At 44.6% G+C, this 21,929-nt stretch overlaps 1 protein-coding gene and 1 pseudogene across 1 annotated transcript; both read right to left on the bottom strand.

Annotated features, from left to right (window-relative positions):
• Window positions 1-6,707: 6,707 nt before the first annotated feature.
• Window positions 6,708-11,207, bottom strand: LOC140221130 (uncharacterized; annotated as a pseudogene).
• A 2,594-nt stretch (window positions 11,208-13,801) lies between these two features.
• LOC117838479 (phosphoglucomutase, chloroplastic) lies at window positions 13,802-20,710 on the bottom strand. Its single transcript, XM_034718521.2, has 22 exons — window positions 20,511-20,710; window positions 19,763-19,828; window positions 19,594-19,638; window positions 19,425-19,517; window positions 19,282-19,334; window positions 18,855-18,906; window positions 18,692-18,760; window positions 18,182-18,250; window positions 17,964-18,086; window positions 17,838-17,890; window positions 16,877-16,955; window positions 16,732-16,796; window positions 16,588-16,655; window positions 15,705-15,823; window positions 15,540-15,614; window positions 15,320-15,435; window positions 14,990-15,131; window positions 14,807-14,888; window positions 14,668-14,714; window positions 14,502-14,579; window positions 14,221-14,326; window positions 13,802-14,127 (listed from the first exon to the last, which is right to left on the bottom strand). Exons 1-22 carry the CDS (start codon window positions 20,667-20,669, stop codon window positions 14,060-14,062), a joined length of 1,827 nt encoding a protein of 608 aa, XP_034574412.1. The 5' UTR covers window positions 20,670-20,710; the 3' UTR covers window positions 13,802-14,059.
• Window positions 20,711-21,929: the final 1,219 nt, after the last annotated feature.

Genomic DNA, 21,929 nt, shown 5'->3' with positions numbered 1-21,929 from the left:
GCGAGCTGCCGACGACTACGTCTCCATCCACCTCGTCCTCGACGGCACGACCCCCGGCGCCCAGGTGGCCGCCGATTTCACCGTGAGCCGGCCCACAGCAAGTCGATCCGTCACCACCGGTTCGCCGGCGACGGGCCCTTCGACCGGTGGTGGGCCGGGTTCCCTGAGTTCATCGGGAGGGAGGCGCAGGTGCAACGTCGTGGTCTACGAGTGCCCCACGGTGACCGGGCAGAGGCAGGGGTAGCACTATTAAAAACGATTTATTGTAGATGCTATCCTATTTTTTTTTTTCTAGGATAGCACAAAAATCGCCCGATCCTACAAAAGGAGTGGGTTTAGGTAGTATCCAGTGTACTTCGGAAGAAACCTTTGTAAGCCGCTTTTAAAATAGGACTGATTTTCAAGATAGATGACGCCGTCACCCGCTTCCGGAAATACTTTATCAAGAATACATATCTATGTATTTAGCGCCGGAGGATTGCAGGCTTAGAGCGTCGGGCTTTACTGTAAGCTACAGTGCGTCCGTGCTATTCCCCATCCACGTTGCGGTTTATGCGGTGGAAAAACGCATTGGCAAGAGTTGTCCTTTGACTCCAACGCTTACGTGTCGTGTTGGCATGCTTCGACCAGAGCTGCTTTGCTGCATGAGCTCCACACGGTGGGAACCGCGTGCCTGGACTCTGGACTCCGGGTGTCCCGTCCTTGCCTCGCGAAGAAATCGACGCAGCACGGACTCCGGGATCGGCCATCTCGCCAGCTTGCCTTCTCCACTCCGCCGCCGTACCGTGCCGCCCACTTTCTTACTGCCCCTCTACCGGATCCACCGTGGCGGGCTCCGACTTCGGGTTTTTTAATAATGAATGGAATGCTTAACATTTATTTATAAATTTGAGTTTATTAGAAATTTAAAAAAATAAAAGAATTATTGTTTAAGCAATAATAAAAAGATTATTTTTCCTCTTTAATTTTTCTTTTCCTTAATTTGATCCACGCCCTTCCTGTCGGGCATACTCTCCAGGCTCACGAGTAGGCCTTGGACGGCCCACTAAGGAACGTACTCGGACAAGATCAGAACAAGGATAGGCGTATCCTTCTCGGACTAGTCTTGTATGTTTATGGAAAACTACTCGAGCCAATACCGAGTAGAACTCTGTAATAGTACCCGACTAGGACTCAGACTTGTAACCCTGCCCTCCCGGGTATATAAGGCCGGGCAGGGACCCCCCTCAGACACATCTAAATACAACTCAATACAAACCAACACACATGACGTAGGGTATTATGCGATCTAGTGGTCCGAACCTATCTAAATCGTGTTCCTTGCGTCACCATTGATTCCTTGATTCTCGACGACCCTTACCGCATAAAAGACCACCTAGGGTACCCCTAGGCGGGTTGCCGGTCTAAAACACCGATAGCTGGCGCGCCAGGTAGGGGAACTCGTCGAGTTTCTCAGCGCGAACTCAATGGCGAAAGTCATCATCAGGCCCGTCTTCTTCATCGAAGCCGGCGCCACCTTCATTTTTGGATCCTGGTTCTGTGTCGTCGAAGGCTCGGGATCGTTCCGGCGCCAGATCGTCAACACTCAGGAGAAGAAACCAGAAGATTCGACCAGAAAAAATCAAGATTTCAAAGTCAACGAGTTCGGGTTCGACTACGCGTCGGATCCGACTTCGCCTCGGACTGCTCCGTCTCCCCGCTCAGGGGTCAGGCTCCACCGACCCCAGGACTCAGGGTCGGGCGAAGCGGAGCCTCACTCGGGGTCGGGCGAGGCGGAGCTACCCTTCCAAAGGGTCGGGCTCCGCCGACCCCAGGCCTCGGGGTCGGACGAGGCGGAGTCTCGCTCAGGGGTCAGGTTCTCCCGACCCCAGGACTCGGGGTCGGACGAGGCAGAATCCCACTCAGGGTCGGACGAGGCAGAGCTACTCCTCCAAAGGGTCGGGCTCGGCCGACCCCTGGACTCAGGGTCGGATTCGCTTCGGATTCGGCGGCCCCAGTCAGCATCCAAATCAGTTTCGACTTCAAGGTGGTTCCCGCACGGACTTCGCAACGCGACAAAAGTCTACCAAGGTTTTCTTGCTCGAACCCGAGTTGAACTTGGGTATGACGAGGACGTTGACTCCGACTCATCCTACTCACCAGAGATACCATTATCTGGTCCAGCCCGAGGGTTGGTAATAACTTCGACACCACAAGGCAGATTCGTCCACTGGCCGGGATTGCGACCATCTTTTCTCGACCGTGACTACGACTCGCGCCTTGTCGCCCATATAGACAACCTGCCATATAAAGAAGGCATTCCACTTACGTCCAACCACGAAGAAAGCTACACAGAGATTGCTACATCAAGTTCCGGAAGCTACTACCCGGATAGGGAGATACTTGTTATTACTCAGAATAAGAACCCGGGTACTAGCCAGAATAGAACCCCCAGGCAACTAGCACAAGTCGACAACATCTCTGAAGATGAGTCTACAGCTGACGCCCCTCACAATGAAACTTCCGAACAGTGCAAACAACGAAGGGCGCGCAATGCCACTCGAGCTGAGCGACGATAGTCGATGGCTACAAATATTCCTATTACAAATCTTGAATGGCCTTTCAACGCAGTCCAGGCTCAGGAGCACAATACTCCACTCGCGGATATCGCTTCAATCAACCTTTTAACGACATTGATGCCTCAAGATAAGGATAACGCAGCCACAGCTCAACTCGTGCAGCGTGGCAACAGACTAATCGCACAACTCGCAGAGCAAACTTACAAGCTACTCGACAAAGAATCACCAATCCCGTCCGTTCCTCGCATTACATCGCATCAAGACGGAAGCAGGGGGCTGCAGATAAAATGCCACCCCACGAAACGATGATGCAGCCAACCAACCCCGGCAACACAGCCAAGGTCCAGGCAAGCATAAAGCTCCTACTCGACAGAAGGATGTGGGTGAAGTCAGCTGCACCAACTCGGTTAAAAGTATTCGCCCTACTCGGAAGGTCCGCGAGATGTCCAACTTCAGCGATCTACGAGAGATCCTCAACAGTCGGCGCGAACGAGAAGTCGACAGCTACAACCACTTTCCTGCTTTCACAAACCGGGTAATGAAAACAAAATTACCCGAAAAGTTCAAACCAACTGGCATTACCAAGTACGAAGGCAAGCAAGACCCAGTTCAATGGCTACGCTGTTACTCGCTAGCCGTCCAAGCAGCCGGGGGTAACAACGACACCAAAGTCATTCATTTCCCCATATGCATGGAACCCGCACCACTGACCTGGCTCGAGTCACTCAAACCCAAGTCCATTGACTCTTGGGCAGACTTGACAAAGGCTTTTACCAACAACTTCACCGGCTCCATGGCTAGACCAGGCAACAAGATCGACTTAAGACAAATTAAGCAGAAAGAGGGCGAGACCCTGCGCGACTATCTGCAACGGTTCTTCGAGAAGAAGGCTACTATAGTAGACATTTCCGAAGCAGACGTCATCGAGTGCTTTCAAAATGGACTCTAATCAAGTCCTCAAAAGGAACAGATGTTGTAGTCAACGGGTTTGGCACTATCCCTGTCTCTACAGGGATAGTCTCCTCTGCATCCCTGCACCAACAAAGTGTCACTGCATGATTCCAAGACAAATCCAACGTCATTCAAAATGGAATGAAAGCTCACCGAGTTGAACGTGGCGGCAGTCGCACACGCTTCTTCTTGGCGATAGGTGGCTGAGTACTAGGAGCCGCGGGAACAGCCGCCGGCACCGTCTTCTCACCAAGACCTAGAAAACCGAAGTCAAGACTACAGTCCTACTCAAATGAATACAATCGGAAGGGACAACGCTTACCACTGGCGATCACATTGGACAACAAGGTACCAGTAGCAAGTACTAGTGACACCTCCTTCGCTGTACCCGCTACTCCAGCAGGCAGCCCCAGGACCGCCTGGTCAGCAATGGGCAGCATGGCAGCCGATGGAGTTGGCGCGGTTAGCTCGGGGGCTACCACAGTTTCTGTTGATGGCACCCTCTCTGGCACCGTGTCAACAGCCGCATCACCGACTTCTGGGTCGGACACGGCCATTTCTTCAGAAACAGCCTCATCTACAGCCTTTACGAACCAAAAACAAGATTCACCACATCAAAAAACGAATTTCAAGCTCATCAGTAATACACAAGTTACCGACTATATACCTTGGTACCCCGAGACTTCTCAGGGTTTGAAGCAGACTTAGCCGCAGACATCTTGCGGACTACTCTGCATCTCTTAACAGGAGGTGAAGGCTCGTTCTCCGACTCCTCGATGACAGTTTCCGACTCTTCTTCCGACTGCGCCAAGTAGCCGGCAAGAACTCGGGACTTCAAGCAACAAATTGGCATCAGCAACAAGAAACACAAGTCAAAGAAGAACAAGTCAGGAGGAAAATACTTACCACTTCTGGCTCGTACCAGGCGTCATACTAGCGAAGGGCTGCAGGGATTACTGGTACTCCCTGATAGTTCCTAAAGAACTTAGTCACCAGCACCTCTACGTCACCATCAGATATGTCCTCATCAGACATATGCGATGGATCCTCCGAACCTGCGTACTCACTTCCCGAGTGAGCACATTTTTGAAGTGGCTGGACCCTTCTCTTCAGGAAGCTGGCTGCCACGTTGATCCCAGTCAAACCGAGTGCCTTCAACTCGGTGATCTGCTGCATCAGGAGATCAAGCTCAGGGGTGTCCTCGGGCTCACTCACCCAGTTCTCTGCATGCTTGGGCGCGTGACCGGTCACCATAGGCAAGCAGGGTTCATGGTTACCGATATAGAACCACCTTTTCTTCCACTCCCCATGAGAATTGGTCAGATTGTACTCAATATACGCGCCCGAGTTCCTAAGCTGGAACCCGGCGCCTCCGAAGACTTCTATCCACTGGGCACTCGGCTGAGGCTTGCAACGGAACAACTTCCTAAATAACTCGAGACTTGGAGGTACTCCCAGAAAAACTTCGCACAGATGTACAAATATAGACATGTGCAGTACTCCATTGGGATTCAAGTGGACGAGCTGAAGATTGTAGTACTCGAGAATACCTCTGAAGAAGTCGGAGGTGGGCACTGCTAGTCCCCTTTCCACAAAATGAGCAAGCATCACCGTCTCGGCAGGATGTTCCTCAAACTGCCACGTATTGGGAAACGCGGGGCGCCACTCAAGGATCTCCTTCACCTGAAGGAGCTTGGCATCAACTAGCGCTTGGACTGCTTCCTCCTTCATCACCGAGTGTTGCCAAGTTACACCAGGTGGCGGCGGTGCAGTTTGGTTCGTTGGCCCCACCTTCGGCGCCGGCAGCACCAACTCCTTCCCCTTCTTGGATCTGACCTTGCCCATCGCCGGAGCCTTGCCTTGGATCTTCTCGGGTTTCTTGCCCATCTTCTTGGCTCGCATTCGATGGACTCGGCCTCAAGTTAAGAAGGGGCTCCCACTAGGATCTATCTCAAAAAGCGGCAATGGCGGAGGCGGCGGCACTGGCGGCGGCGAAACATTGAGCAAAGGTGTAGAGGAGGAGGAAAAAGCGATCTGATTACCGTACGGCGTAACAGCAACCGAAAGGGGATCTTCCAGTTTTATCTCCGCCAGCTCCGATTTCCACGCGTCAATTGCGCAACGGACAGATTAATCGCGTATTAATTGCCTTAAACACCCAACGGCTACTCTATTCAACGGGCTGCTGACCACTTCAACGACAAAGATCACCTAAGTGCTCGGGGGCTGCGGGTACCGTACCCGTTGGCCAATTTTTTTCTTTTCCCAAAGATCTCCAAGGGTAAAATTGACAAAAGCTGGTTTGACCCTAAGCCTGACTCTTCGACTCAACCTAAGGCTCGGGGGCTACTCCATATGGAGTGCGATTGACATCGCACTACCATATAAAAATTACTCAGGAACAGAAACAACTCAAAGCTGCAGAAAGAGTACCTTCCAGCCACGCGACAGTACTCGAGCACTTCAGTCTGCAAAACTACTCGGGTAGTGCCTGCAGTGCCCAAGACTATGGCGCACGACTACAAAGTACTCGGGGGCTTGTCGGGCATACTCCCTAGGCCCACGAGTAGGCCTTGGACGGCCCACTAAGGGATGTACTCGGACAAGATCAGAACAAGGATAGGCGTATCCTTCTCGGACTAGTCTTGTATATTTATGGAAAACTACTCGGGCCAATACTAAGTAGAACTCTGTAATAGTACCCGACTAGGACTCAGACTTGTAACCCTGCCCTCCCGGGTATATAAGGCCGAGCAGGGACCCCCCTCAGACACATCTAAATACAACTCAATACAAACCAACACACAGGACGTAGGGTATTACGCGATCTAGCGGCCCGAACCTGTCTAAATCGTGTTCCTTGCGTCACCATTGATTCCTTGATTCTCGACGACCCTTACCGCATAAAAGACCACCTAGGGTACCCCTAGGCGGGTTGCCGGTCTAAAACACCGACACTTCCATTCCTTTTTTTCTCTTTCTTTTTTCTGTTTCTCCACGTGACCGCAATCCACCCTCATGACTCTTCCTAACCGTTCGCTAATTTAAGTTGATTACAAATTATGAATATAAACTAAAGGGATTTGTGCGCCTATAATTACAAAAGGAGGCATAATCCTTACATGGCATGTAACCATAAAAGCTAATAATAGCTATGATCCTTACATAGCATGCAACCATATAAACTAACTGACATACTCAAGATGATCTAGAAAGGAAGATTGCTCTAGCAAGATCATCTCGGAATTTATCCATGGTCCGATCGTCTGTTTCCATGTTGGATGTATCTCCAGCATCTTGAGAGACATAGTGCTTCCTATATCTTGAAGGTATAGTGGGCATATAATCGGGATTCCGATCGCATTTGCGGAAATCCTTATCTTATGTGTGGTTTTCACGAATGAAGTTATGGAGACACATGGTTGCGGCAACTATCATCATTTGCTTCTCCATTGGGTAACTCGGCATCTTGAGAAGGATTCTCCACTTCATTTTCCACACACCAAAAGAGCGCTCTACCACATTGTGAATACTTGAATGCAAATAGTTAAAATGTTCTTGCTCACCTTTTGGAGCAGGACCTCTCCTCCAATCTGGCACATGATACCTTTCACCCTTGTATGGTGCCAAGTATCCAGGTCTATTTGGGTACCCGGCATCAACCATATAATACTTTCCTAAACACACATGTAAAAAAATGAAGGTTGTGAGCCACGTGCATTCATGTACAGACATGAGAAAAGATAAGGTAGGTGATCTGACATACCTAGAGGGGGGTGTGGAAAGGTGGCATGATCATGTCGAAGTGCATGGAAGAGAACATTAGTATCATGCATAGATCCGGGGTGACCAATAGATGCATAAGTGAACCTCATGTCGAAATCAACAATACTAAGAACATTTTGTGTCGCTTTGCCACTCCGACCAATGTACCTAATCTGGTCCTCAGGACGTGGTGTCGCTGAAATGTGAGTGCCATCCAAAGCTCCAATGCAATCTTTAAAGTGTGGCATCATCCTACGATCATTACTAATCCTAGAATGTGTAGTAGAGAAATTAGGGTCAATTGGCTTTATGTAGTCTGCACTCATAGCCACCATACATATCAATACCTCCTCAAATTTTCTACTAATTGTTTCTGCAGAGTGCTTGAATATACCATGTACACCACTGGTAGAAGTACCATGCCCACACACAAGTAGGAAAATAGCCAATGATTCCATAGAACTCATATGAAGAGTTGATTTTAGTCCATAGTTACCCACTAACAGATCATGCAACTTGTAAAATAGAGATGCATTCATTCGGAATTGCTTATGACTTTCGCCTGGAGTGTTCAGCTTCTCCATTGTCCAACCAAATCCACTTTGTGCCGGAGTTCTAACATCATTCTTGTCATGGTAAGTCATGAAGTACTTGCAAGAAATAAGAGCAGTGGCAAATTGACAATTTTGAGCTGACCGCAACAATCCTAGAGTGTTTTTAACCCATTCATCATGATCAGATATCTCATCATCAGAAGATTCAGATCTGTTCATGATATAAACAACACTCATGAATTTCAAAGTAGAATATAGATTCAAAGTAGCATGCATAAGATTCAAAGTAACAACACTCAAACTACTTAGGCATATATAGAATATAGATTCAAAGTAGCATACATAAGCATACATATTTCAGAGTAGCATAGAAATAGAAATAGAATCCAAAGGATACAAGCATGCTGCACAAACTACTTAGGCACATCATTTCTAGTCATCCATTCGTACTTCCTCTTCAGCCAATCAAACCTCTCCTCAGGTGTATCCAAAGTCATAAACATCTCTCGTTCAGCCCTCTTGGTAAAAACTAGAGATGCAACAAAATGTTTATTCATTGAGGGAAGAGCCCCACAATTCTTGACCAAAGCCATGACATCCTGGATGGAACAACCAGATGTATCCTCCCTCCTTGCAATAGATTCACAAGATGTTGTTGTCCTCTTATTCATCTCCACAATCTTGCCCATTTGTTCCTGAAACCAGTGATCTGTACTTGTCTTGGGTTTCTTTCCCTTCATGTTACTAGCCCCTCTACCTCTCTTTTGAACCTTGCACACTCCTAGGTGTCACCTCCTCCTCCGGCTCGCTGTCATAATTGTCTGCTTCATCTTCATCATCAATAGGAATTGGAGAGCTTTCATGAGACAAGTTTGCTAGCGAAGGTGCTATACCACTAGAAGCGGACCAATGTTCGTCACCAGTATTTCTGAGGTCTTCAAACATAATGCTTAGCTGTTCTTCATTTTGTAGTCCTTTCAGTTTGAATCTGGTAGAACCCTTTATATCCTGAAATGCAATATTTAGATATTAATATTTTACATATTATAAAATGAAAAATTTGAAACAACTGCAACTTGTAAAATTCTACTTACTTTTGCTGTTTTCTTCCACCAAGCTTCTGACATTACAATATTCTTCCCAAATTCATCCCATCCAATCCCAGTCTCCTTATTTTTCAACTGCTTCCAAATAGCATAATCTTGCTTCAACTTATCCCATTTATTCTTGAATTGCTTTCTAGTATACTCAATCCCAGTCCTCTCTCTTTAAACCTTGCTATCACATTCTTGTACCCGGTCTTACTCAAATGAGTACTTGATCTATTTCCTTTTAAAACTTCATCAGCAAAAATATCACAAACTATCCTATTGTTCTCATCACACCAATCAGCCAAGCTGTTGCCAACAAAATCAGTTTGATAAGGGAAAAGCATCAAGTAAAGTCTACTGCACATCAAGGAAGTAGTAACAAGACAATGACAGCTCCTGTAACTGCACATCAAGGAAAACTGCGACAATAACAGCTCCTGTAACAAGACAATGACAGTTGCATATTGCTTGCTGGCAGTAATTTATGGGAAAGTTCAGGCTAACAGTTGCATATTGACACTGACTACAAACTGTTAAGGCTATATGTAGCAGTGGCAGTGGCAGTGGCAGTAATTTATATTCAGGATCAGCACAAAATAAAAAACACGAAAACAGTAGCAGTGGTGCCCATTTATAGTTAGCAGGAACAGTAGGATATATTCAGAACTATAACCAATCCAGGCTATTTTCAGGAACTATATCCTTGTAACTGTATATGCATGATGCACTGGAACTATACTAAGCTACAGTATATATAATAGCTAGCTGCCTTATTAACTTAACTGAAGCAGTGCACCAAGCAGTAAGCATTGGAACTATTTGACACTGGAGCACTATTAGGACATGATCCAGGGAACAGAGCAGCACCAATTGCATGATCATCATGTACCAGCTCTATATGCACAATGGCATGATCGAACACCTGGATAAATATCCATGGTAAACCAGAGAAAAAGCTTGCTGAGACTCAGTAAACCTCATGCTAAGTTCATCAGGGACTAGAGAACGACATAACCAGGAAGACTTGTGTTCCAATATTTTAATGTAGGACAATCAATTACCATGAGATCAAATACCTGAGGTCAATTTTATCGGATCATGAACACATAGGATACAAAAAATGGACCAATCTGTTCAATCTTGGTGTTTGCGCTTATCTGTTTGCAGTTTCAGCCAGAGGAACAACAGGGATCAGGATAACTTTCACAGATAGCAGCATAACAGAGCCACTTTTGACCCCATCTGTAGGACAGCAGATGGAAGCTGAAAGGACATGTCTATATGGAAGGGCAGGTATTCTACAACTTATCACATTCTTTTGGATGAATCCTATCATTGCTACTGGATACAGGAAAACTCTAGATCAGAATGATGTGCCAGATCTTGATGGGAAAGACTCTGCCGAGTTCCTCTCTGATTCGTTTAAGAAAATCATAAATGATGTTGAACACAGGCATGGTATAAGTACTTCATCAATATATACAGCAATGTTCTTATTTGTTAGACGGAAAGCAATGATCAATGCAGCACTTGCTGTGCTAAGTGCCAGCGCATCCTATGTTGGACCATCATTGATTAACGACTATCAAAATGCGGTTGCGAGCTGCTTTGATATCTCACGTCTATCAAAAGGGACTCCAGTTATCCTTCAGTTCAAGGCAGAAGCACAAAAGCGGAGAGATCATAAACTACATGGATGTAGATATACGAAGGATATCTGATTTTTTTATGGTACACAAACTACATATGGATGCTACCCATTGAACTCTTTCTAGCTGTCTATATTCTCTATCAAAATCTAGGGGCTGGGGCCTGGGCTGGTTTAGCAGCAACACTAGCAGTAATGGTTTGCAATATTCCGCTAACCAGCATGCAAGAAAGGTTGCAAGCCAAGATCATGGCTGCTAAAGACGAGTTCTTTTGCAGCACACATCAAAGAGCACACAATCAATAACCAAAAGAACTTGCATAAGACAGTTGTAGAAAAGAACACCATTTGTAAGCAATGGCAATGACAATCGTTCCACAGATGCAGGAGCAGTAGCTGTCCTAGCCGTCGGTGGTGGCCTAGGTGTGCGGGTACCTCGCCGGCGAGTTGAGGAGCCCCGAACCGGACAAGAGGTGACCCGAACCGGCAGCCGCTCATCATTGCCTCCAACCTCCTGTGAAGCTGTCTCCTGTGAAGCAAGTTGAGGATCGGCACGGAGCCAATTCGGTCCTAGAGTCGCCGCCGCTGCTCCAGCCCACCACTCCGGCCATCCTCCGGGCATGCCTGTGCTTGCGGCCATGGCGGAGCTGGGCCATGCGCCGGAGGCCTGTGAAGTTGATACGCCCGCGCCGGGGACGCTGGGCCACGTGCCGGCAGCCAGGCCCGCCACAGGAACGGGACGCCGCCAGCCCCTCCGCCGGACACGAACGGCGCGCCGCTGACCCCTCCGCTAGCCGCATCCTGGAGCCCACCACCGGATCTGCCCCTTTCAGCCGTCGGAGCCCATTTTCCAGCCGCCAGAGCTGCATCCCCCTCATCCATTCCGCCACCGCCGCCGCCACCAGAGCGTGAGATCTGAGACCGAACGAGAGAGGAGCGTAGCGGTTCGGGAAGGAGCGGTGGCAATTTGGCTGTTATTTCGGTGAAGTTCAGGGGTAGTTTGGTAACATAGGTGGCGTGGATGGAGGGGAAGCCGCGGGGAGTTGGTTTTCCAGGCTTCTCCTCCCCAGTACAAATTGCAAAATGGCTTCATGAGTGCTTCACGAGAGAAGTCGTTTTTTGGAAGAGCGTTTGGTACGGCTTCTCCAGAAGCCGCTCGAGAAGCCGTGCAATAAGCCCTAGGCCCTTCGTCGGCTCCGTTGATTGCCGTCAACAACCATGCCAGTATGGGCGGCGAGCAAGGCGAGGCCAAGCGGCGCGGAAGCCGCGGATGGCGCAGGCATTCTTGCTTCTGCAGCGAGATAACGTTGGACGCGAACGGTGGATCAACGGCCGGTCGGTGTACCTCGCGGGCCCAATTGGTGCATCGATGGCGCGGGCGACATGACCGGTCGGGCAGCAGGGCTCCCAATGGCCGGAGTAGCGCCATCGGCGTCACGACTCGCAGCGGTGTGGTCGCGTGGACAAGAGGCCGCCGGCCGGTGGCCCATGCCGTCGTGTTTGTCAAGCGCGAGGTCCATGGCTAGAAGCTGTCGGCCTCCATTGTCGCCCTCTCCATAGCTTCCAAAACCAGATATTGCAGTTTCGATGATTTCTTCCTTCCTCTTTTCTTTTATTCATCTTTGTTTCTTGGTGAATTCGATCAAGGCTAAAATCCCCTCCTCTACTCTGTTACTACAGCTGCTGCCTGCAGAGTTGCTGTGGTAGGCAATCCATGTGGAGTAGGCCGATCCAGCAACATGGAACTAGATTGGAGATGGCGACAGGCTCAATCCTACCAACACGGATCTCGAGTTAGTAGCTGCTAACCGTTTTGGGAACCTCAAATTCGACAATGGCCTGATCTTGGGTTCGATCGCAGGTGCCCCAGCCACCCTCCTTGGTGTCTCTAGAGTCTAGACCCATAAGGCTGCCAGGAACCTAATGTTGTTTTTATGAAGAGGTACAAAACTTACTTTCCTGAATTCTGTACTCCCAACGTCATCTGCTAATTGCTCTACGAAACATCATAGACTAATGTTCTTCCTCATGTTCTTGAAATCAGCATTGCTCATTTTGTTTCCAAAGAGGAGGATATTTGGGATCAGGAAACCTACGCATCAGTTGTTAGATTTTTTTTGTTCTTGCAGTAGCTACCAGTACCTCTGTTTTTAATTGTCTAATTATACCAGGGACAGAAAACATTTGCATATCGAAAGCTTTCAGGATTAAAACGTTGTTGTGGTTGAGGAAATATTGTTTTAAGCGCTTATAGTTTCACAATGTTCATTTTAGTATACTCTAGCACTACTGGCTTCTAAAAATCTACCTGCATCAACTGTTGTTGTGTTTCAAAAGAACGCTCTCTGGTTGTGAAATGCTGAAACAGAATCTGAAATAGATTGATCGTTTGCTTTCTCAAACTATGATGATGGTCAAAGATGACAGCGATAATGGATAGACAAATGTGTAGGCAAGGTAAGAGTTGATAAATAGAATAGACACGATTTGTCCTCACATCTTCCAATCATGAAGCAGTGATTAATATGATTACGCAGGTGCTTATCGAAGGCTGGTTTCATCACCTAAGATGTCGGCATGTACCTCATCTGAAAATTCTTTTTGTTGTCTGTCTGAGTGGTGAGCAAAATCTTTTCCAATTTATCAAGTCGATATGGATGGTCAGTTATAACTGATGTATTTTTTTTCGTTTATCTAAATATCTACGAAGTTGATTCAGTCCGAAGAATGAAAGGGAAGATCTTTAACAATCCCTATATTACATCACCTGCAGACATTGCAATTCAGGCCATGTTTGGCAATCCACTCCTAAACTTTAGTACCTGTCACATCGGATTAGAAGTATTAAATATAATCTAATTACAAAACTAATTGCACAGATAGAGTCTAATTCGCGAGACAAATCTATTAAGCCTAATTACTCCATGATTTGACAATGTGATGCTACAGTAACCATTTGCTAATGATGGATTAATTAGGCTTAATAGATTCGTCTCGTGAATTAGTAAGGGGTTCTGCAGTTAGTTTTATAATTAGCTCATGTTTAGTCCTCCTAATTAGCGTCCGAACATCCGGTGTGACCCTCTCAAAATTTAAACACACCTCAGTTTAGTGAGTGTAATCAATTTCTATAGCCAGCCATGTAAGGGAGAGCCCGCATATCTTGGAACTTTTCACCTAACATATGGTCCTTCACATAATCAGATTAGTAGATCCTCCCTACAGGAACTATAATTGATTCAGAATACGTTTCCACTGGCGTATGGAATTGAAATATCTTCACAGGCAGTTCAGAGCATGATATTCGCTCTCTAACTGGAGTATACGAGCGCGTAGAGCAAGAGCGCGCGGCGAAGCGCACGTCCCATCCTAGTATTTTCTATCTAAACTCAAAAACATGGCAAACCGTTCGTCAGTTGAGAAGGGTTGACAAACAGCAAAAAGAAACGAAAGAATAATGCACAACGTGGTGATGCCGTGGACGTCACGAGTTTATGTTATGACGGTAGGCTTGTCTCTTCCTGTGAAGTCCTTGAGCTTTGAAATAGACAATGCCAGGTCTGCACAAAAATTTATCCAAGAGATGATATTAGCATGTACATAATTTCAGAAAAATGAATGTAAAATTTCATGCAAGACCAGAAGATAGTAACCTATTAGAGGCTTCAAAGCTGTTGGAGCATCGAGACTATGCTTCGAGGTATCAGATTCGAATTGTTCGACGTAGAGACGGATAGTTGCTCCAGCAGATCCAGTTCCCTGCAAGAGCATAATTCATCAAATAGTTGTATACCAAAAGATAACAAGTTACATACTCCCATCGTTTTTAAAAACATACGACGTTCAAGACAAGCTAATTAGCTCGTTCTAAACATGGCATATTTGAATACAGAGGGAGTCTCTTTTTTTTTAGAAAACAATGAGATGAATGTACCGAAAGGCGGAAGATGATCCTAGACCCATCAGTGAAAACAAATCGAAGCCCTTGTTTGGATACAGTACTACCGTCTACCTGTAATATGGAAACACAGTGTGATTTATGCCAACCATTTCATACATGCAGGGAATTGAAGGGGGAGAGATAGAGAGGGAGATAGTACAGGATCAGTGTAGCTAAAATCATCAGCAAATTGAAGGGTGTAATCTCCTGCATAACAACATAAATAACATCAGTTTCCAGGAGGCTTCCATACAAAGAAATTTATAAGTGCAGCTAGATAAAAGGACATGCAAATCAACCATATTTCTCTCCAGGTTTGCTACTTGCAATAACATCTCTAAGGTGATCCATCATCTTGTTTGCACCGTCAGATTCACATGCCTGTACGAGTACAAAATAATGGCTTAATATGACTGTTTGGCCTAATTAATGTATAGGAAAGCTTATTGGGTGATCGTATAAGATCTGTTTTGATGAAATACCTCATAATCGTATCTGGAAAAGAAATTCCTGCCATATGTTGCCCAGTGCTCCCTAGCTACATCTTCCACTGACACTAGTCTCTCTCCAACCTTCTTATCCTTGTTCCGGTGTGCAAGTATGGAAAGCCAAGCAAGAACAGCCCTGAAATTCAGGAGCCCACAATAGTATGGTTAATTGTCTGTTTACAGACATTTCTCACAAAAAGAAATAAATAGAAGCACAACGATGAATAAATAATTTGCTTCTTACCAGATACCATCCTTCTCTCTGATGTGATCAAAGAATAAATTGATTAACTCACAATGATGAATAAATAATTTGCTTCTTACCAGATACCATCCTTCTCTCTGATGTGATCAGATCCTGTCCCAAAACTTTCCTCTCCACATATAGACAATTTTCCTGCATCCATTAGGTTCCCGAAAAATTTCCAGCCTGTTGGAACCTACAAAGTGACACCACTTTGTCTGAGATGATCAAGTTACAGGCTCATGGCATTTTGTCTTTTTGTATATAATAGTTTGCAGTGCAACTCCATGGCAAAGATACCTCAAAGAAAGGAACATTCAATTTCTCGGCAACACAATCCAGAGCACCACTGGTTGGCATTGATCGAGCAAGTCCCTGAAAATAGTCATTTGTCAAATTTTAAGATTTATATCATCTCCATGACAGACAGTTGAGAAATAACGATATAGTCATTTGTCACATTACTTTTATACCAGACTGGAAATAAGGAATTGCTGTTTGTGCATTGGCTGCAATTATTGCAACAGAGTCTGATGGTGTAACAAAGAACCTTTTCCCAAGAATCATGTTCCGATCACCATCACCTGAAACAATTCAAATCCATCTGCTTTTATTCATTAGACAAAGCATTTCCTTGAATTAATAGAGAAACATCACTTAAAAAATGATGCAATCACTAAACAAAGATGGAATGGAGTTTCACAGCGGAACAGTATATTTTTCAGATTTAAATTGCAATGTGAAGTTAGAAACCAAAATTTCATATAAAACAAAAATTCAAATGTAAGAATGTGCACTTTTAACATGTGATTTACATGTATGGTTATAGTAATGCAGTAAATCTAACTGAATCAGGAGTAAAAATTATTAGCTTCTACTCCCTCCGTCCCAAAAAACAAGTCATCCTAGGAAATTTGGTATAGATTAACAAGAGGTAAAATGACCTCAATTGCCCCTATTTATTAGCCATATTTGGCACTAATTGACTGTTGCATGTCCACATGCACATGCACACATGCCAAATTTAATATAATGACTTGTTTTTTGGGACATTGAATCGCAGAATGACTTGTTTTTTGGGACGGAGGGAGTACATGTCATCGTTCAGTTCATAATGTCAATGGCAAAAACATAATCTCTAGGGGAAAGGAACTAGTCTGGAAAAAAGTCGATGATACCCATGAAAAGTTCTGACTTCTTTTAATCCAGTGGCTTAATGGCTTTCAAAACTGAAAGCATGGGTTTATCTTGAACTGAGAACTGCCCATTTCATAAGCAAGAATATTGAACCATGGGCATATCCAATATTAAAACCTGGGCACAATGTAGCAGTGGAGTGTAGACGTACCATCACTTGCGGCACCAAAGTCAGGTGCACGGGTTCCAAACATAGTAAAAACAAGCTCCTTGGCATAACTGTAAAACAATAACAATATCTCTTTAGTTTCATTTCGATTAACATATCCCTTTATTTGAGAACTGATACACATACGTTAAATTGGGATCTGGATGACCATTTCCAAAATCTTCAAGTGGCACCCCATTTAATATGCAGTCCTGAAAACAAGGTATTTAGCATCCAACTAAATGTATTTTTTTCAAGACTAAACTTTTATTCAAGTAAATTAATAAGCTACCGGATCAGCACCAAGTTTCTCGACAAAAATAGGTCCTGCGTACGCACCAGTAATTGCATGCATGGCATCAAATATGAACCTGCAAAATAAAGGTAAAACAATCGATTTGATATGTGCTTTGTAATAAAAAAAAACTCAGCCAGTGGGGGCAAGATCACCCCCATGGTATTTCACTAATCTTGTGGACACTTTCATTGGCCGCAGCTATCATCGCAGACTCGCAGGAAGAAAAGGACAGAGTCCACAAGACATCAACTGATCGTGGCTAAAGAGGATTGCATGATTCTGTTTGTGCGGGAGATATTTGGGGATAAGTTTGATTTGTAAGGGAAGTTATAATTACTTGATGGTTAAGCTAGCCTGATCTATAAAGGCAGCTGTAGTTTTGTATTAGGGTATCGAGGGAATAAACTCTCCCCATTTCAGGGCGTGAGTTGTCTTCGACGGTGGCGAGGAACTCCTCCTCAGCCGCCGGCGAGAGCAACCCGGCGTCCCAGCATAGATACTTGCTACGCTCCTCTTCCCAAGCTCGTTTGCTTCTGCATTCTCCACTAAGCACACCTTACAGACCCTGGCACCGTATCACTAAGAAGAGCTCAACCGGAGCCCAGTCAAGCAACCAGAGCATCTATCACAAAAAAAAAAAATACCACAACAACATGGGATCAGCTAAGTTAAGCAAATACTCCTATTATAGAACAAACCTTGTTCATAACTCAATAGTAATTTTCAAGTCTTCTGCATTCATCAAAATTAATGGCACATGCGTCATGTGAAAAGGAAAACCAACTCAATTAACTTATGGTAAAAAACATGAACTGGTGAAGTACAACAAAGGTGATGCATGAATACCATGTGAAGGTCAATAAAAACAAGTGGATCACAAGGGGTTTGATAGTTGTATTACTCAAGCAATATTTTAACAAATAGCATGCTAAAGACAAAGGGAAACATATGAGACCTGAAATCAGGCCGAGAAAGCAAATCCTTGATAAGTTGGAAGTCAAACACATTCTGCAAGACAAAAAACTAACAAATTATTTCTGGCATTAATAGGCTATTGCTCCTTAATCACTTCACTAGATACCTCCATTAATTCAAGGTAGTCTGAAACAGGATCTATCACTTCTACAGTGAAATCACCATAGCTTACAACTCCTATAGACGATAGATCAACATCAGGAATATCTGCTGTTTTTATTTCAGAAATCTGCAGCGAAGATTAGCATTGTGCATAAGCAACAATACAATCAGAAATGAGCATTAGATACATATATGATGAAATCAAATGTTAGAGCTACAAACTGAAAGTGTGTTTCCATAAATCTGGTCAGTAATTATCTCTGGCGCTGGCTGCCCGCTGCTGTAGTTAAACTGTGACACAACATTTTTACATTAGAATAGTATGAAATCTCACAATATGACAAGGAAATTCCATCTATTTTATCATAAGAATATTTTTTAATTCCAAATATTAGTTAGAGCATAAGTAGCTGCTTTATCAACTATTTGATTGATAAGAGGCGAACAATAACGAACAAGAAAATATATAAATAGAAAGAGTAAAACTTTATTTGTTGTTTGTCTATTTAAAGAAGTTCAAATATTGACAAACACAAACGACACAAATTATACAAAATTACAAATCCAATTGCTTGCTTGCCATTACTGATCATTATATCAACATCCATGCTGTAGAAGAAATATCCAAGTGTTTGTTTAGTACTATTGGTTCAAACCTTCGAGTAAGTTTTAGGATTCAACAAAACACTGCTGTAGAAGAAAAAATAATCCACAGTTTTTATTGCCTATCACCTTAATACCCCAATCATTATCTGGTCCACCTGGATTGTGGCTTGCACTCATGATGAAGCCACCATTGGCCTGGCAAAAGAATTTTGAAACCATAAAAAATAAAAAACGGACAAAACAGGCAGCCGTCTTTTTAAATTAATGGTAGAAGGAAAAAAAAACTTACTTCTCTTTTACGAATCACTGAAGACACAGCAGGTGTTGACAGCAGACCATTCCTGAAAACAAAATGTTGGACATTTAGACAAATACAAGACATGAAGGATGGGAAATCATCAAAACGTTCGATTGATAAAAAAAAAATTTGGGAGAGCATGTTAAATCCAAAGGGAAGTAATATGATACCATTCATACGCTCATCATCAAGTAAACATCAAGTGATCAACAATACAGAAAGTTAGTTTTGTGGAAGAATATAAAATTATATTTTATGCCTTCATAAGGTGCGTGCTGCAAGCTTTCATGAGTATTCTATGGATAAAATTACATAGCATTCTACCCAATGATTTTGAATTAGTTTAGTTGAACAATGGCCTACTCCTAAGAGTTTCTGTATCAATTCTTTAAAAAAGTAACTTCAGCTGATTCCTCACCTGCCAACAAGGATCTTCCCAACACCATTTCCAGCTGCAATCTTAATAATGATCTACGGTCCCAACATTACAGGTAATCACAAATATGCATAAATAAACATGGATCAATTACACATGTGTTTGTTCTACATTTCTAGTTGTACCTGAGAAGCATCCTTGTTAAAGTACCGGCCATCACCCCCAAGTACAAGGGTTCCACCCACATAATCTTCAGGGGGCAAGGAATTGAACAGAGCCTTGAAACCACAAGAAATGGAGAAATCAATATAACTTGATCTTCATAAGGACAACAGCAAACAAATTCCAGCACACCTGAATCCAATTAGCAAGGTAGTTCTCCTGCTGGAACACTTTCACCTGAAAAGAATAGCAGAGCATGATCTAGCACTCCATCCGTTACGAGAATTTGCACAAGCAATGTTTTCCAGAGCAATAAAGTCTACCTAAATCTGCATAGCTCTCAAACAGTAAAATGAAGTACCTTTTTCCTGAGTCCACTAGTCCCTGTCTTCTGTCCCTCAACGGGCTTGGTTGGGATCAAGTTGATCTGCACCATATGTTAGGATAATCATCCTGTGAGATTGTGCCTCACCCACACCCAAAATCCAGGATTTGGGAAACCCATGGCCTGTTGTTTCAGAAAGCATAATTGATAATTCACCTCCTCGAAAAAAAAAAGTCTATTTTCCAATTCAGGTGGGGGTGCTCCCACCCGTGACCATTCAAAAAACAATTCCCCAATGGACCATGCGCCTAGGGTCGGTCCCCAAATCGTAGTGCGGAAAAACACATGAATCATCACACATGCAGATCGGTAAATGCTACAGTGACGTATGGAAAAGCACCCAGATAATCCAACTAATACAACAATGGGCACCATGGTAGCAGTTTTGTAAACGACCTGTCTCGAGAAACATATGAACACACCGCAACCTTGGATCCAGGACCAAAACAACAGCCGAAATCCGGCGCCACTACAGCGATGATGGCGCCGCTTCAGAAAATTCGCACACACATTTGCCCTCACATCACCAGACCTAAGCGCCGCCCGAAATCATGACTGTAAGCAATGATTACCACCACAACTGCGCGGAGGCACCCTGCTCAGTACCCGGCGCCTCCAGTCCGGCAGTCCCACTACCCAAAACCCCACGACAGACTTCACGTCCCCACACCGTCATCCAGGGACAAAAAAAGCGGCGGGACAGGGTCTACTCTAGGATCCGTACCTTGAGCGCCTGGGCGGCGGATGGCGCCCCGGCTGAGGAGCAGCGGACGACGACGAACGCCGGCGTGGGGCCGCGGCGGGCGGCGGCGGTGGCGCGCGGCGGCGCGGGGCCTGCGGCGGAGAGAAGCGGGCGGAGGCGGAGCGCGTGCGTGGAAGCCATCGCGGCCGGCGGCGCTCGTGCAAAGAGCCACGAGAATGGAGTGAAGTGATGAGTGCGAAGCGCAAGGGGGCGGGGCGCGAGATCTTATGAAGCATGGGGAGTTTGTGTGGTGCGGGACGGATACACAATGGACGGCCGGGGACGTTCACGCCCAGCCAACGCAGGGGCCTGTCGTTTTGCCGATACGTGGGCGAGAAAATGAAAGAGTCCTTCCTACGCGGGCGTGGGCGCACGGGCTCGCCAACGAGTTGGCGTCAAACCAAACAACCCACATTCAAATTCATTTTTTATTATCCGAATTTGTATTTATATTCATATTCGAAATAAATGTGGACGTGGATGGATATGCGTAGCATAATCACTTCTTTATATCATACAATAAATATATTATTGTTATTTATTTGTAAAACTAATATTTTTTTAAAATCAGTGTTTTATCTTATCGTACATATAATTGTATGTTTAGTGATGATTTTGTTCTTCCAAAACTATTAATAAAGCAAATTGATACTTACTAATACAATCGCTTAAATCAAATGGAATCCGAATTTGAGCTATGCATTTTGCATTCACATTCGACAACATCCAAATATGAATTCGAGTAAAAATATGGTAAGAAGTGCTATCCGAATTCGATTCCATCCAAATCCGATCCGTCCATCCCTACCGCTCACTACTCCATTTAACATAGTCGAAGAGGAGGTATTTCCTCGTTCCAACAAGTTATTTCAATTTTTTTATGATTGATTAATGATTAATAAGAGAAATGGTCTTATTTATCATATTTATTAGTCATATTTAACACAATTGATTGTCGCATGCTCATACACATACTAAATATAATAAAATGGTTTATTTTTTGACAAATTTTAAATCAAAGAACAATTTTTTAGTATGGAGGGAGTGCAAAATAAGAAAATTGCATCCATCATTTCCTAGTAGATTGTTCGAAATTCTGTCAATCAAAGCATTTCTAGCCAAATTTCTTCACATTCCTATCCCTTTTTCCAACGTAAACCCTTAGAATTTAATTATTTTTAGCTCCCTATCTCAGAGGCTCGCTATCTGACCACTGTCACTAGCTGCATCTAGCGTGCAGGATCCGGCTGAGGTGCTGCAACCGATCTAACGTATCTTATTATAATAGTTGCCCGAAACGTATTTGTAGCAAACGTACTTGATGTCCTAGGTGATCGTAGTGACTCATTCAGTGACTAACCCGGACGGCGCGACGATGCGGAACGACGGCGATAGCGGCAC

This window comes from Setaria viridis, chromosome 9 (assembly GCF_005286985.2).
Source record: "Setaria viridis chromosome 9, Setaria_viridis_v4.0, whole genome shotgun sequence".
Taxonomy (NCBI): domain Eukaryota; kingdom Viridiplantae; phylum Streptophyta; class Magnoliopsida; order Poales; family Poaceae; genus Setaria; species Setaria viridis.
Note: the sequence above shows the minus strand (reverse complement) of the source record. Positions and strands in the feature narration are given on the sequence as shown.